We start from the raw sequence: 17,937 nt of genomic DNA, 5'->3' as shown, positions 1-17,937 counted from the left end.
ATGCAACTTCAAGGAAATGAGCATAAAATTGGGGAAAACCGTGCCAGGAATCTTTTACTTCTCTCCTTGTGCATCACTAAATCAGGGGTTGCTGATTATGTTAACATGCTAGCCTGTGTCAATAAATGAATTTCGATTATTGAGATAAAAAAGGCAAAAATCAAAGGGTCCTATTGCACATTTGCTTGTATTTTTCACAACATGGATGAGCCCTATGTACCATTAAAGTAAAAACACTCTCTCTAAAAGCAAAGTGAAACTACTGCCTGACCCAAATTCTGTTTCCACATATGGTAAAGGATAGCATTGACTCCACTGCCCTGTTATCAATACACCCTGTAGTATCTATTGTTTCTATGTTACAAGTGAAAGGCCCACAGTAGGGTCAACTGGTTAACTCTGGTCTCAGTACTATATTCAAGCCAAACTGAGCTCAGAAGTACTGAGAAAACATCAAAAGTATTCTCCTTTAAATACTTGCTCTTAATAATTAGAGCAGATAATTAACTACTTAATAAGCAGATAATTATTAAGCAATGCTTCAATGTTTGACAGGCTGAAAGCAAATAAATTATCTACCAATTAACAATTACTAAGATTTGCAGTATCTGAAAATCTGTACAAAGAATGAACTTTCTTTTCATTGTTATAAGTAGGTGGTCCTTCTATTTCACTGCAAAAGCAGCATAAGAGCTTACTCAGCTGCTGTCTTTGACATACCTGTCCCTATCAAACAGAAATTTCAGCTTTCATAGATCCTAATGCCTTTGTATGTTCACAGGCATGTTTTAAAGTTCCATCAAAGCTTTCAGGATCTCCAAGAGTCATAAAAGATTTGTTCATCAGTACAACAAGCCTAAATGGTGAGAAGGCGTGTGGGCAGGACTTCAGAGGCTCAATGGAGCAAGACTGCACAAGTTCTTGGCATTATATTAAAAGTTTCCGAACAAAAGATTATCCTACATCCCATGTGCACAATATTCATATACAACAGAGTAAATTAAAAGTAAAAGCAACCTTAAACATGACTATTTTCTCCTCTCACAGCCAAAGGCTTGTCAAAAGATTAACAAAATATAAAGAAAATTATAAAAATCAAGTATGTTAAAATAAAAGTAACACCTTTAAAAACTGTTGTTACAAGAAGTTTATGAAAAAGCCACAAGAGGGCACCAAAGACAAAAGACTAGGACAAATCAATTGGAGACTTACATAGATAAAACAGGTTCACAAAACAGATTATTACATTTACTAACATATCAGTACCTTTAAGAAATTGACTAGTGGACAATGACTTTAAAAAAAAAACTGACATATTTTAGCTTTGGCCAGGTGGTTCAGCTGGTTGGAGCATTGCCCTATACACCAAAAGGTTGTGGATTCGATTCCTGGTCAGGACACATGCCTAGGTTGGGATACATATGGGAGGCAACTGATCAGTGATTCTCTCACATGGCTATTTCTCTCTCTCTCTCTCTCTCTCTCTCTCTCTCTCTCTCTCTCTCTATATATATATATATATATATATATATATATATATATATATATATAATCTTCCTCTCTATCTAAAAATCAATAAACATATCCTAGGAATAGGATATATTTTAAAATGCCATCACCACTGTCAATGAGTAAAACAGAAATATGTTTAAAATATATTTTTATTGATTTCAGAGAGGAAGGGAGAGGGAGAGAGAGAGAAACATCAATGATGAGAAGCATCAATTGGCTGCCTCCTGCATGCCCTCTACTGGGTATTGAGCTCGAAATCTGGGTATGCGTCCTGACTGGGAATCAAACCGTTAACCTCCTAGTTCATAGGTTGACCCTCAACTGCTGAGCCACACTAACGAGGCACGTTAAATTGTATTTCTAACTAAGCAATATCTATGTTTCTAGGGGCATGTTGCCTATATTCAGTAATAGGAAATATCAAATATTCATATTACTTTATCATTGCATTCTAAACTGCATTTATATAAAAGATTTATAATTATAACCTTATGTTCCTAGAACAAACATAACTAAGGGCTAATTTATCTTTGAAAACAATTTCTTTTTCTTATTCTTTCTTTCTCTTACTCCTTTTCTGTTCCATTATGATAATTATTAATAGCAAGCAGAAATTTAATATATACTTAGCAAAAGAAGTATCACTTGCATAAACTTAGAAATTATAATATAAAATGACTTTAAGAAGTCAGTTTCCAAAACATACAATTGAAGCACAATAAACTAACAATATTAATTTTAACATGCAGTTTACACTACTGAAATTCATGATACAAATGAAATTCTGGAGCGGAGGAGTGTCAAGGCAACAATAACAACAACAAAAAATTGCCCCCAAACCAAATACAAGGTGTCCCTCCAAAAATGTATATACACTTTGAGTAATTATTAATTCCAATGGATTAAATCTGAAAAGAAAGAAACATCAACTGAGCTATCAGCTGCTAAAGGTGTATGCATTTTTTGGGACATGCTTTACTTATCACATGTTTGATTTAAGCACAGCTGATCAAATATTTCACGTACTATTCATTACATACCTTATTATTTTAAAATGCAAATGCATCCTATGTTGATGATACTCTTAAGGCACTATCCTCCTATATAATAAAAGGCTAATGTGGAAATTGACCAAACAGCAGAACAACCAGTCGCTATGACATGCACTGACCACTAGGAGGCAGATACTAAACACAGGAGTGCCCCCTGCTGGTCAGTGCATTCCCACAGCCAACCTCCCACAGCCGGCCAACTTCCCATGGCCCCTCCCCCGCTGGCTGGCACCGATGGGCCCCAATCAGTACTGGGTGAGACGGCCCCTACCAGCCCTGATTACTGGCCAGGCGGAGGGGCCCCACCCTTGCACGAATTTGTGCACCGGGCCTCTAGTACTAAATAATAAGGGGTAAAGTAAAACCTATTATAAAGCAATTTTATACATACATTTATTGATTCAATAAGTATCAATTAAGCATTTATATAGTAAACACTTAGAGTATGCCAAGCAATGTGCTAAGATATAATATTTGTCCTTAAGAAATGTACAGTTTGGTGGAGTCAGAAAGTAGAAAATAAAATACAGTGAGATAAATACTTTCTTAAGGGAGCAGGGTGGGCACTGGCCTAACTGGACGTGGAGGAGCATTAGGGAAGGTCTCCCTTTCCAGAGGAGTCAATGACAGGATGACTCCTGAAGGATGAGTTAAACAGGAAAATGAGGGTGAAGTAAGTAGTCTAGGAAAATGCAGAACCTATGCTTTTCTTTAAAAACTTTTTGAGCAATCCCATCTTTGCTGATGGTTTCTCTATTAGCTGCAGAAAGCCTGCTGTTTCTCTAATTGCCTGAGCTCTCCCTTGGGATTCAAACTTGCATAGTCAACTGTCTGCTACACAACATGACGTGGATGACCCATGGGTGCCTCAAATTAAACCAATGCTGACGTGATCTCATCTCACTCAGAAAGCTGCCCTAGAAAGAGAGCTGCTGGAGTATTTCAGGCACAGCACAGTATGTGGAGAAGAAACAAAGGCTCTGACTATTCTATCGAGAAGTTCGGTTGAGAACATATTGTTGCTGATTTGTTCCCTTTTTTTTTAATGGTCAAAATATAACTACATTTTTAGGCTGAGGAGTAAGGCCCTAGTAGAAAGGGATAACATGATTGAAATGGCAATCAGAGAGGGGCCTTTTAAGGGAGTAGGAAGTTGGAAATCAAGGGGCAATAAAAGAAGTCCTGCTCTTTATGCATATCTCTATCACAGTACTATCATGCTGCACTTTGATCAGGTATCAGTTCATTTGTTGCCTTCCCCACTAGACTGCAATCTTTTTGCAGGCAAATACCATGTCTTATTTTTCTTCTGTACAAATTTTTATGATGGATAAAAAGGTATATCCTCTGAAACAGGGAGAATGAAAAACATAGTAAAGATATAGAAACATATTAAAGTTAGAAGGAAATTGAAATCTAGAGTGCAGTAAAACAAGAGAAAAATAAGTTATAAAAATTGGAAAGAAATAAAACTACCTTTATTCATAGATAACATGAAAGTAGAAAATTTCAAAGAATCTACCCAAAAACTCCTGGAAATAATGAGTATAGCAAGGTTACAGGATATAAGGGCAATATAAAAAAAAAAAATCATTTGCTTTCTAAATACCAGCAATAAATAATCAGAATTTGTAATAGAAAAACATTTTTAATAGCACTAAAACACATTTAGGTCTAACATTATGTGTACAGAATCTATGTGCACTGAAGAAAGAAATCAAAGCTCTAAATAAATACATTCCATGTTCATGGATTGGAAGACTCAATATAATTTCTTCCTAACTTAATGTATAGATTCAATTCAATCCCAATAAAAATTCCAACAAGCTAATTTGTAAATGTGGACAAAATTATTCTAAAGATTATATAGAAAGGCAAAATACCTAGAACAGTTAACACAATACTGAATAAGAAGAATAAAGTTTAAAGACTCACAGAATCCAATTTTAAGACTGCTAGAGTCCCAGGTGTACTTCTTAATGGGCCAGCATATGAACTTACACGGTCCCGATTCCTCCGAGCCCCACCACCAGGCAATGGCTTTGGAGTAATCCAGGGACATACAGTGAGGAACTGGACTGTTTGACATTGGGACAGGAACATGGGGGCAGCTTTCTCCCAGACAGGGGTGCTCACAGGGGTGATTGTTCCTGAGGCAGAACCTCCCCCATCACAGAGCTGACTGGCAGCCATATCTGAGTTTCCATCAGCATGGCCCACATTGTTTGCTCCACCCTGGTGATTTCCTGAGACCCTGCCCCATCCAATTTGCTGCCCCACCCAAGCTGTTTGCAGCTGCTTTTCCATATGAATGGCCTGTCCTGACTCAGGCTTCAGGCTTTGCTAAAATCTCTTAAACAAGCAGCAGCTGGAATCCGCATACCCCAAAGCTATCAATAAAAGGCCCAAGACCCAGCACTAATACCAGCCTGACTTGCTTCACAACTGGGCTTTGCCTGGGCACTTCCTAGACCAGGGGTGGGCAAACTTTTTGACTCGAGGGCCACAATGGGTTCTTAAACTGGACCGGAGGGCCGGAACAAAAGCATGGATGGAGTGTTTGTGTGAACTAATATAAATTCAAAGTAAACATCATTCCATAAAAGGGTACGGTATTTTTTTTTTTTTTTTAGTTTTATTCATTTCAAACGGGCCCACGGCTGTCCTAGACCAATACAAATAGCAGCCATCTGCAGATATCTCTCTGTAGCTCCTGTCGGGTGGCCTCAGGCAATGGCTGACTTTGGACCTCCCCTAGAGGCCTCAGAGCTAGTCACCTGGTGAACAGCTTCGACCATAACAGATTACAACTCTACACATCTACAAGCAACACACCAAGGGACAGACTCAGTGAGCACCAAAGCCCCACTGAAGCAAGTCCTGCTTCATAGGGGTGTCTCCTGCATATAAGCTCTTCTATTGTAGACACAGCTGGTCCTCAAAGCCAACTGGCCTGGAGGCCAATTCCTCCCAGTGATGCCAATCAAGGCTCAACTACAACAAGACTGTGTACACAGCCTACACAGGGACATCCTAGAGTGCCCAGCTCAGGTGATTAGGGAGGCTGAGCCACTGGGCCCTACAGGACACCTATTACACAAATTTAAATTGGCCAAAAGACACTCCACACAATGAACAGAAAAAGATCTCCACCAAGGCACATCAGCATGAAAATTTTAAATAACAGGAAGAAAGTGAAGATCTAAAAAACTTCCACAAAATATTAAAAGGATTAGGCATCAGAATATCATCTGCCTTGTCATCACCAATACTGGTAAGTTAGAAAATATACCAAGGCTTTCAAAATGTTAGGGGAACATTAATGCAGAACTTGATACCCAGAATTTTTTTCTTAATATGATTTTATTTTTCAATTAGTCTACTTTTAATATTATTATATACTAGAGGCTGGGTGCATGAAAATTCATGCACTGGAAGGGGCGTCCCTCAGCCCGGTCTGCCCCCTCTCACAGTCTAGGAGCCCTCAGGGGCGGGAGGTGACCCAGCGATCAGGGTAAGGTGATACCCCATCATACCTCTGCTACTGCCAATGCCGGCAGTGCAAGCCTCGGCTGGTCCTGGTTATCTGAGCCTCGGGTGGCCCTGGGCAGCTGGGCAGCCGCCATCTGAGGCTTGCTTGTGCCTTGAGCTGGCCCTGGGCAGCTGGGGGGCTGAGGGGACTGGGGGACTCCGTAGGCAGGTGCGCAGGGCAGGACTGAGGAGACTGAGCGCCGCCATCTTGTGGCTGTGGGTGCAACCACCTTTGAGGGCGGGGCAGTCAATTAGCATATTCCCTCCTTATTGGCTGTGGGCGCTGCCATCTTTGAGGGCAGGTCAATTAGCATATTCCCTCCTTATTGGCTGTGGGCACCGCCATCTTTGGGACAGCATGAGGGTCAATTAGCATATTCCCTCTTCATTAGATAGGACTGGCATTAAGTGTACAGCATCGTGGTTAGACAATCATATACTTTACAAAGAGTTCCCTCTAATATTTCCAATACCCACCTGGAACCATACATAGTCATCACAATATTGCTGACTACATTCCCTATGCTGTACTATACATCCTCATGACTATTTTGTAACTACCAATTAGCATTTCTTAACCTCTTCTGCTTTTTCACCCAGTCCTCCAACCCTCTTCTCCTCTGGCAACCAGAATTTTATACTCAATCAACAGTAAAGGTAAAACTGAGAAACAGTCAGAAATATAAGGCCTGAAAAAAAAAACTGCTCATGTCGGGAAGCTCCTGGGAGAAATAGTTAATCAAAATAAGGAAGTAAAATGAGAAAGACGTGATCCAGGAAACAGGGGATCCATTACACAAGAGAAGAAAAAGGAATTCCTAGGATAATGTTGAAGGGAAGTATTGGGGATGACAGCTGCTCAAGACTAGAAAGCAATCAGTTCAGGTTAGAGGAGGACAGAGGCTAAAGAATGAGTCAAGGAAAAAGTATAACACTAATAAATGTTCTGTGTTTGAAAGGGGAGTTTACAGCTCCTGCAGAGAATGTGGGGATGTAGCCTTTGAGAACAAATTAGTAATAGGTACGTAGAAAAATTAACAACAAACAACAGTATAAAAGCTAAGAAAATTAGTAGCTATAGAAATCACAAAAAGAATATACAATCACAATATATTGTGTGTTTACATGGTTGTGACTATGTAATACTGAGTAGGGATTTTTTTTTTAATTATGATTTAATGATAAGGGGGAAATTAGAGAAAACAAGTAATCAATTCCTTTTTAAAGAATTTCAGTTTTCAATCAATACTTCTATTTCAAATTTGACATAACCTTATCAGAAATTGTATAACTGCTAAGACATTGTTTACTTTTAAAAGTACTAATAAATATTTGACAGAATAGTGAGCATAAAGGAACATGAAAACTTAAAAGTAAAAAGCCTAGTTATAATCTTGCTTCCTCTCCAGTTTTGTTTTTAAAATGCACTGTAAATGGAAGAAACTAGTTCCTTAAATGTCCCTCCTGCTTCTCTAGTAACTCATCTTCTAGTGTGGCACTCCTAGATACTGTGCAGACCTTATAAGCCACTAATAATTAATTCTTAAGATATCAGAAAAAGATAATAAATATTTAATACAAACTAAATATATTTTGAAATTTAATGAAGAGTACCTCATTTGTATAATGAAACAGTAAGTGCTATTGATATAAAGAAAAAAATTATAGAAAAATGACTCAGAAGAAAAAAAATCAATTTTTTGAGGGTAATTACGAACCGAGTTTTCTTCCTCCTCTTCCAATTCTCGCTGCTGTTCTTCATGTCTTTTAGCTTTGATCTCCATAGCTTCTGCAATCAGGTCTCTTAGAATCGATACAGGCTTTGCATTCTTGATAAAAGGATGCTAGAAAAGTAAGATTCAAAGGTATAATTTTAAAAGATTTATCTGAATTATATCTAAAAAATGTTAAAACAACATGTAAATAAATGCAAACCAGGATCTTCAATGATTGTTCTTTCATCCAGAATTAAATGTATAGGTTAAGAATAGAGAATACTGCCCTAGCTGGTTTGGCTCAGTGGATAGAGTGTCAGCCTGAGGACTGAAGGGTCCCAGGTTCAATTCCGGTCAAGGGCACATGCCAGGCCGATCCCCAGTAGGGGGCTTAATCCCCAGTAGGAGGCGCGCAGGAGGCAGCCAATCAATGATCCTCTCTTATCATTGATGTTTCTCTCTCTCTTCCCTCTCCCTTCCTTTCTGAAATCAATAAAAATATATTTTAAAAAATAGAGAATATTGCCCTAACCAGTGTAGTACAATGGTTAGAGCACCAGCCTGCATGCTGAAGGGTTGTGGTTTCGATTTCCAGTCAAGGGATTTTGCCTGGGTTGCAGGTTTGAACCCACACCCCAGTTGGGGCACATTTGGGAGGCAACTGATCAACCTGTCTCTCTCACATCTCTTTCTTTCCCTCTCCCCACCCCCCACAACCCCTTTCCCTTCCACTCTCTCTCAAAATGACTGGAAAAAATATCCTTGGTTCAGGATTAACAAAAAAATTTTAAAAACATAGAATAAGTCAGCTGCTTTAGAAATAAAATTTTACTTTTTGGTTTACTTGTTTTTAAAAACCATTAAAGCACAAACACAAAAATGCAATCCTGTTAGTAAAACTACATTAATGAAAACTACCTTACAGATATAATTATCCAAAGGGAGTTTAGAGTAGGTTGGAAAAAAGATAAATTTTTTTAAAAGAATTGGTGATTACATTACATATAAAAATAAAATTATGTTATTAGTTACAGATTTTAATTAACCTTAATAAGCTGACAGCCAGAATCAGTGGTCAAAAGAAGGCAACTATTTTCTTACTTCTTTTACATATTTTCTATTTTATTAGGTCTTGAAATGTAATCATTCCCAATGGAGGAAAAAAATGGCAATAAAATGTTTTCAGAACATGAATATTGTTTCATATTTATAATATATAAAGATAACTTTTCATTTCTTTTTTTTTCTACCCTAATTTAACAAAAATACCTGAATTTATTACAAATCTGGTAAACAGAACAGAAACCACCAGAACAGACCTGTATTTTTGATGTTTTTTTATTGAGAGGGAAGACTGTGAGAGAAATAGAGGGTAAGATTAAAAGTATAATTGGGAAAGATTATCTTATTTGGAGGCAATACAGCTTCAAAATGTAATTTTCATAATTAACTGTCAATAAATAGACCCAGGTAAAAGCTGAGTTATTTAATAAAGAACACAAACATATTCTCAAAGACAAAACAATTTTAGTGCTAAAGAAGAAATTACAAATATGTGGAAGAGGCTTTAAAATGGTGAACATATATCATTTGAGGAAAGTATGAGCAAGAATTGACCAGATTACAGAAATAATAGAATCAATAGCAAAGAACCAATAAATTATTTTATAACAGTTATAGACTAATCACCAGATAACTTAAGTTCCATTAACATAGCTGTGGTAGACTCCTGGTTCCACCAAAATAGAGTTGTGGCTAGGTGCCCGGTAGCCCAGCTAGATCCTACCTTTCGTAGTCCCCCACTCAGCTGGCTGTGACTAGGAGACTAAGTTCTGGGAATGGAACGGAATGGAACGGAACGGAAAGGAACAGAACGGAATGGAAATCTTGGTGGTGTGCTCCACTTCCTAACCTGGGCCTTAAAACACTGTATGCACTCTTCCATGACTTCTCTTCTTTCTGCCAAGCTGGAGAGCAGACAAAGATAATGACCTAGACAATGGTGGAACAACAAGGAAGGAACTCCAGCCCTACACTGAACATTTTTGAGAAACACTGATGGAAGGTCACATACACACACACACATACACAACTGAAGATATGTTCTTTGCCCTTAAGAAACTTATCTAAAATAAGGAATAAAACACAAACACATACAAAAAAATTAAAATGTGACATACAAGTTACATTTATGATGGGTTAGCACAGCCTATACAATTAAGAGATGAATAGGTAAGGTGATCTCAGATGCCTCATTCAAAATAAATAGATCATTTTAGGGAGGAGGAAAATATGAACAATATGCACAAACACACCAAGACAGGGAGTGTATGTTAGAACACAGTAGGAAAATCTGTCTTGTCAAGACAGAAACATTATTTAGAGAAATGGTGTTATGTGAATTTAGATACAAGCAATAGTGGGGCAAGAAGCATACATGCTTAGGATGATATGCTTGAATTTTGTTTGAGAGCCATTTTAATTATATAAACAAGAGAATAATATAAGGAAAAGAATGTCTTTGATAGCATAATCCTGCAGTACAATGTAGAAACAAAATAGACTGAGGAAAGCCCTGGCCGGTGTGCTCAGTTGGTTGCAGTGTCATCCCATGCACTGAAGGGTCACAGGCACATACCTGAGTTGGGGGTTTGATCCCCAGTTGGTGCACATAAGAGAGCAATCAATCTCTCTCTCTCTCTCTTTCTCTCTCTCTCTCTCTCTCTCTCTCTCCCCCTCTTTCCCCCTCTCTCTCCCCCTCCCCCTTTCCTCTCTCCGTAAAATCAATAGAAACATGTCCCCATTGAGCCTTTAAAAGAAACATAGAGGGAGGAGAAACTGTAATAATGAAGGTGTGAATTATTAGAACCTAGGTTAAAAAAACAGATGCCACAATGGAGAAAAGTGAATCTGATGAAAGAACTCTTAAGAAGGATTTAGTCACTATATATACTAACAGTAGAAGAAGACCAACACTGCAAAAACTGGGAAACATTAGAATTATATCTCTTTTAAAGAGTACAGAAACCTCAAATTGTATTATGCCTTATCTTTTCAGGGAAAATTATGAACCAATCCTGAAAGCCACAGTGTTACCTTTAAGAAATGCCAAAGCACATACATGGTTCATCCAGTCTACTGCAAACTTTTACTTTTGTGCAGTTAAGTGTGAACTGACTACCCAGTGCTTGCTACCATTAGTCTATAGTGTTTAATGTTCTTAATCTTGAATCCTCGATATGTCTGATTTCATTTGTACTCGTGTGTTTTTTCTACATAACCACTACCAACGTTATTTTGACCAACGAAGAGGAACTGGCTAATAAAGTTAAAAGGCTATTGGAAGAACAAGGCCATATTATTTGAGCATTCTCAATAGTCAGAAGAGAAGTTTTATGCTGCCTTTAGCAGATTCTTAAAGAATACTTTAAAGTAACAGATGGTAAAATAAAAAAATTCAAGGCAACATTAAAAAAGGACAACAAGAAACACCAGAGAAAACAATTTGGCAAAAAAAAAATGTCAACTGTGATTAAAATGTTATTTGCATATACTACTGTAAATAAATGGGTTGAATTTCTATTTATTAAGTAGTATTTTAGTTACTAAAAGACAGAGTTCATAAGATAAATTCAACTGCATGCTTTCTACATGAGACATACACTTAAATAAATCCAACTCATGTTTCCTCAAGAGGCGTACTGAAAAAACTTGGGTTAAAAGTCAAAGACAGACAATAAAATTTTAGTCAAACATAAAAATATATCAAGAATAACATAATAAAAAAGGCAGAACTAAAGGCAATTCCCTATACCTCTCCATTAAAGTACAGATAGAACCCTGGGCATTGTATATAAAACAAACATAAGAAAACTCTGAAAAAATGGGGAGAAGGCAGCAAACTGGCTAGGGACTGTGGGACTTGAGGAAAAACATAGCTGTGAGTTCCATGGGTTTTCTTTTTATCTCCTTTATCCTAGACTGGGTACTGGAAAAGACAGCAACCCAGAACCACTAAAGGACACAATCTAAAAAAGCTCCTACAACAGCCTTCTCTCTTGAGCCAAAAAATCAGGAAAGGGACAGCTAACAAGACAAAACTTCTAGACAATAACCATCCTACTCCAGGCAAACATCACAGAAAAACATTGGCCCCAACTCCACCAGCAAAGGCTGAGTAGGGAACCTATACTTTCACCCTCTGGAGGGCATTCAGTCCTACTCAGATGGTGTCAGATAAAACATGCCTCTCGCCCCTGGACTTATATGCCTATCAGACAGTAATTAGACTCTAATGAGACTAAAGATAATTATCCTATGTAAAAAAACTTAAGTCAGAAGTTTGTTGGGCAGAAAGCAGAGTAGAGAAAGGATGAAAATTGGGATTAGTGGACAAATGGAATAAACCTGGAATAATGATTTAATCAATGTGCTCTTCAGTGTCATTTAACCTTTCTGTGCTTCAGTATCCTCATCCACAAAATTAGGAAATTATACTAGAATATTTCTTAAATGCTTTTTAATCCTAAAAACTCTAAGTTAAAAACAACAAAATTTATTTTCTTAGAAAGGTTAGAAAAGGTTATGGGAGAAAGACTAGAAAGAAATACTGGTTAAACTATCCAAAAATCAGCTATCAGATATATTTGAATTTACCTCCACCATCATATTTTGTGCTGACTCACTTTCCTGTGTGTGTTTTTCTCCTTTCTTGCCTTCCTTGGAGTTTAATAATTTAGATACTCAACATGATAATACTAATAGGTCTTTGATTTATGTGCACAAAAACTCCTTGGATATATGACAATATTTCAAAATAAATGTTTCAGTTAATTAATTTTTGAAAGGTACTATTTGCATATAACAAAAAACTCAAAAGGCTCAAAAACAGCACTCAACAAAAAAGTTAAGTTTCGATTCCACTCCTGCTTCTCAGCCACAGTTACCTTCTCTGGAGGCCAGTTTCCTGCTTATTTTTTTCAGAGCTACTCCACCATAACCACTGGCATATGCACATATACATATATGTATGTGTGCCTGTGTGTATTTTGCCAATCACTCATCTCAATCGAGCTTAAATTGTTTCTAATTTGTTGAAAGTTTTTTAATATTGTTTCCAATCTTTTGCCATTATAATGTTCTATGAATATTTTTACACATGTTATTTCACACATGGTTAAATTTTTCTATAAAGTAAATTTCTACAAGTGTAATTACTGGGTCAAAGAATATTTAACATTTTACTTTAGTTAGACAATGCTAAATTGCCTTCAATGGAGAATGAATACTAGTTTTATTTTCATAGCAATAAACATTATACTGTACTTAAGAGCCTGTTTCTTATACGCCTCAACAAATACTTTTGTTTAAACAGTACTTTAGAAAAATTGCTTTTTATAAGAACCATGCTTTGAATCCTTTTGTGATTTAATAAAAAGAATTATTTTCCAAATATCAAGTTTTGTTAATGTGAGACACATTTACTAGTATTAATAGCTTAGAGGTCTGAGCCAATTCTGTTGGGGAAAATGAAGACTCACAAATACTTATTGAAAGTATTACATTATTTCTATTTGCACTGAATTTCAAGGCAAATAAAAAAAAATACGACCTGACACTGTAAATACAAGTCAATTTGTAGCAGAGATACTGAAACTCTTCATTTAGGTAATCTTGTAACCAATATTTACAAGTGATCTTTTCAAAGAGTTCAGGGATCTTGTATTTACATATCTTAGAGCAGAGCAGGTCAAAGAAGAAATGCAGGGTCAAAGAAAACATCAGGGGGGAAAAAAGTTACTAACGATGGAGGAGATAGGGTTCTGAAAGGAGAATCCTAGGAAGTTTTGTTTTAAAGCAACTTTAGGGGGAAAGAGTTGACAATAATAACAACAACAAACAGAAAAAAGGGAAAAGAGAACACTAACTTGAAAGAGAAAAGAAGAAAATGAGACACAGAGAACATACAGAAGAATGGAGACGGTGGATGGAGGTGTGAGGAAGCATGTGTATCAATCCACATTTCCTGGGAGGTTTATGTCTTTAGAAATCAGTTAAGGAGACTCAAGACCATCCTACTTAAGGTCAGAAAGCTAAAAGATAGAAAGAACACATTCTTCCCTTGGTGGCATAGCACTGACCTGTAAAAGCTGTGTTGCAGTAGCTCTCTGCTCAGGATTCTTCACTAGGCACTTTTTAACAAAATCGGTGAAATCATCAGACCAGAGTTCTGGCTTCCTGAATGTTGGTGGTGGATTTGTGGGAATCATAAAAATAGCCTAGTAAAAAATGAAATATCCAAAAGACACAGTAAGAATCACAATAACACACCAACTAAATCTCTTCATCTATCTTTCTATCTGACTCTAAATCTGAAAAACAAATGTAAGTGGTTCTAGGATTTCCAGTAAGATTACAATTCAGGAAGCAAGTCCATCTGCTACTAATGTAATCATTTCCCATTAAATTTCCTCTATTTGAATTGCAGCTCATTGAGCACATCATTCTTTATTTTATCTATTATTTTTAATCAGTCTCCAAAGAAGATTGCATTTCTAACCCTCTTACCAAACTAAGGACGTTCTCTGGTTAAACAGATACATCCCCCAATTTTGCTATTGCATGCCAGATTTAGCTCCCATTTCAGTTTTATATAAGTATCACTGCAGTCCAATTTCCTTTTGCAATCTAGAATATTTATTGCTATATTTGAAATAATACTTAATAGAGGCAATACTTTTCTCTTTCCAAATATATATGTCAGTATTCCAAATGAAAAGTTTTAAAGCTAATATACCACTTTGATTTATTACTAATGATTTAATTTAGTATTAATAACTTAGTACTGATGATAATACATCCAGAAAGTTCACAGTTCAAAAGCTCTAAAAATCCTCCCTGTCATCGCTGTCCTCTCAGCTATCCAGTCACCCTTTTTCAACCCAGAGAATTAATCCCTAATGTTCTTAGCAAATCACTGTATGTAATGAATTAACTTTTCTCCTGGGCATCTAGAATTGTTCCTGATAAAATACCATTACTAAAACATCATTTCCTTTGAGAAAAGTTATTAAAGATATGAAAACAATAATAAATTTAAACCAAATGTATTAAGCACTCAATAAATACTAGCAATCATTATTTTCATTTCCACATTATATAAAAAAGACAAGAAGCAAACATGGCAATGACAAAAATTTTACAAAGCAACATTAATTTAGCCAAATTATAACTAATTGTTGTTTAATAGGTAAGCTTATATAATTATGCAATCAAAACATGTGAGATGAGGAAAAATGGCTTTTTGGCAATCTTAATATATGCACGTGCAGCCTCCAAACATGGGCCTCACAAAGATGTGTTCATGTGAAGCATACAAAAACTTCCTTTCGACTACAGAATTCTCTAATTCTCCAGAAGACAGGTGTATGTTTCTGTTCTATACTCAATTTTTCACCTGGCTTTTAATGGTCTTCTCTCTTCATGTGCAAACAAAATCATGTACATGAACTTATCTCCCTTCTCGTTAATGCATAAAGAAAATTAAAATGGTAATACTACAAACCATAGGAATGCTTTGAAACAAAGTTTTTACCACTGAAAGAAACTAACCATACCTATGTTGACTTCTGTTTATATATGGAGAAAACAAAAACTGTCAACAAAAATGAACTATTTGGGGAGATACCAATTTTAATATATTCCTTTGATATAATAAAATTGTTCTACTTTCCATTGGATTTTTATTAATTGTTCAAAAGTCACCATAAGTTCTTAGAATCACAGAATTTGCACAGTAAAAGATAGATGACAGCTCTAGCTAATTTAGCTCAGTAGATAGAGCATTGGCCTGCAGACTGAAGGATCCCAGTTTCAATTCTAGTCAGAGGCACAAGCCCAAGTTGCGGGCTCAATCCCCAGTGGTGGGCATGCAGGAGACACCCAGCCAATCAAGATTCTCTCTCATCATTGATGTTTCTATCTCTCTCTCTCCCTCTCCCTTCCTCTCTGAAATCAATAAAAATATATTAAAAATAAAAGATATATGACAGCCCTGACTGGTTTGGCTCAGTGGATAGAGCGTCGGCCTGCGTACTGAAGGGTCCTGGGTTCAATTCCGATCAAGGGCATGTACCTTGGTTGCAGGCACATCCCCAGTAGGGAGTGTGCAGGAGGCAGCTGATCGATGTTTCTCTCTCATCGATGTTTCTAACTCTCTATTCCTTTCCCTTACTCTCTGTAAAAAAATCAATAAAATATATATTTTTTTAAAAAAGATATATGACAGATCATTTAGCTCAATCTTGTCATTTAACAGAAAAGAAACCAAAAATCCAGAGGGGGACTAAATGACTTAAAAACAGCATTGGGCCTACAAAAGAGCCTTCATTAAAAAAATTAGCAAAGCATCCTAACACATCTACTATGCTTCAAGAAGCCAGAAGGAAAAGCACAAAAGCAGGTTACTAAAACTAAACAAACAGCTATTAAGAGGATAAAGAGATGATAAATGATGTTTCTGTTTTCAACTTACAGGTTTTCCAGGTCCTTGTCTTATTTCCAAGTGGGGGAAAAAGCATAATCAAGTTTTAAGCCTTCAGACAAGACAATGAGAAGAAACATCTTAAAACCTGCTATAATCACACCTGTGTCAGTCAATAAAGTTGAAGATTATTCAATCAAATATGAATTTGAAAAGGCTATTCAGTAGAGAAAACATAGTCTTTTCAATAAATGGTTCTGGAAAGACTGAAATAGAAATGAATTTGGACAACTACATTACACCATACAAAAAAATTCAACACATGTCAATGACCTATCCATAAGACCTAAAACTATAAAACCCTTAGCAGAAAATGTAGGGGGAAAGTATCATGACACTGAATTTCACAATGATATCTTGGATCTGACACCAAAAATCCAGGCAAAAAAAAAAAAAATTTGATAAATTGGACTGCGTCAAACCCAGCAATCCCACTTCTGGAAATATATTCTAAGACTCCTGAAATACCAATCAAAACAAATATATACACCCCTATGTTCATGCAGCATTATTTACAATGGCCAAGATCTGGCAACAGCCCATACCCATCAGAAGATGAGTAGATAAAAAAGTTGTGGTACATTTACACAACCGAAAACTACACTGCTGGAAAGAAGGAATTTTTATCCTTTGCAACAGTATAGATGGACCTGAATATTATTATGCTAAGCAAAATAAGCCAGTCAGAGAAAGACAAACATCACATGATCTTACTTATGTATGGAATCTAATGAATAAAATAAACTAATGAACAAAACAGAACCAGAGGCATGGATACATGAAACAGGCTGACAGATTCCAGAGGGGAGGGAGCTGGGTGAGACAGGATGATGAGATTAGCCAAAGAACATATATACACAGCCCATGGACACAGACAACAGTGTGGTGAAGGCCAGAGGGAGGGGGAGGCAGGGCCTGGGTAGAAGTGGGTATAATGGGGGACATGAACAATTTTTTAAAAATTTAAAACTTTTGTGCATCAAAGCACTATCAACAGAGGAAAAAGGTAATTCACAATGGAAAAAAATATGTGCAAATGGGTTAATACTCAGCATATATAGAGAACTCTTACAGTTCAAGAACAAAAAAACCAAACAACTCAAAAAATGAGCATGGAACTTAGATATTTCTCCAAACATATACAAGTGGCCAATAAACACATAAAAAGATACTCAGCATCTAATCATTAGAGAAATGCACATCAAACCTATGACCTGAAGAGCATTATGCTAAGCAAAATAAGTCAGTTGGAGAAAGATAAATATCACATGATCTCACTCATTTGTGGAATATAATGAACAACATAAACTGATGAACAAAAATTGATCCAGAGACGGAGAATCATCGATCAGACCATCAAACCTCAGAGTGAAGGCAGGAGAGGGTGGGGGGAAGGGGAGAGATCAACTAAAAGACTTGTATGCAAGCATAACCAATGGACACAGACACTAGGGGGGTAGGGCACGAGCGGGGGTGGGGGGGTGTTGGGGAGGCAATGGGGGGATAAGGACACATATGTAATACCTTAATCAATAAAGAAAAAGAAAAAACATAAAAAAATAAATAAAAAACACACACACAACTA

At 36.7% G+C, this 17,937-nt stretch overlaps 1 protein-coding gene across 5 annotated transcripts in view; it reads right to left on the bottom strand.

Annotated features, from left to right (window-relative positions):
* The window catches only part of STK3 (serine/threonine kinase 3), a 221,666-nt gene that overhangs the window by 81,783 nt on the left and 121,946 nt on the right, over positions 1-17,937 (bottom strand). For 4 of the 5 annotated variants that reach the window (XM_059672130.1, XM_059672135.1, XM_059672132.1 and 1 more), the window contains 2 exons: positions 13,951-14,088; positions 7,814-7,939 (listed from right to left, as the gene is read on the bottom strand). In XM_059672130.1, coding sequence (XP_059528113.1) covers positions 7,814-7,939; positions 13,951-14,088 — 264 coding nt within the window. The remainder of the gene's footprint in view (positions 1-7,813; positions 7,940-13,950; positions 14,089-17,937) is intronic. The other variant, XM_059672133.1, reaches the window with a different exon arrangement.

The sequence above is a fragment of the Myotis daubentonii genome, chromosome 17 (genome assembly GCF_963259705.1).
Source record: "Myotis daubentonii chromosome 17, mMyoDau2.1, whole genome shotgun sequence".
Classification (NCBI taxonomy): Eukaryota; Metazoa; Chordata; class Mammalia; order Chiroptera; family Vespertilionidae; genus Myotis; species Myotis daubentonii.
The sequence above is the reverse complement of the archived record's forward strand: the minus strand, read 5'-3'. Positions and strand labels throughout refer to the sequence as shown.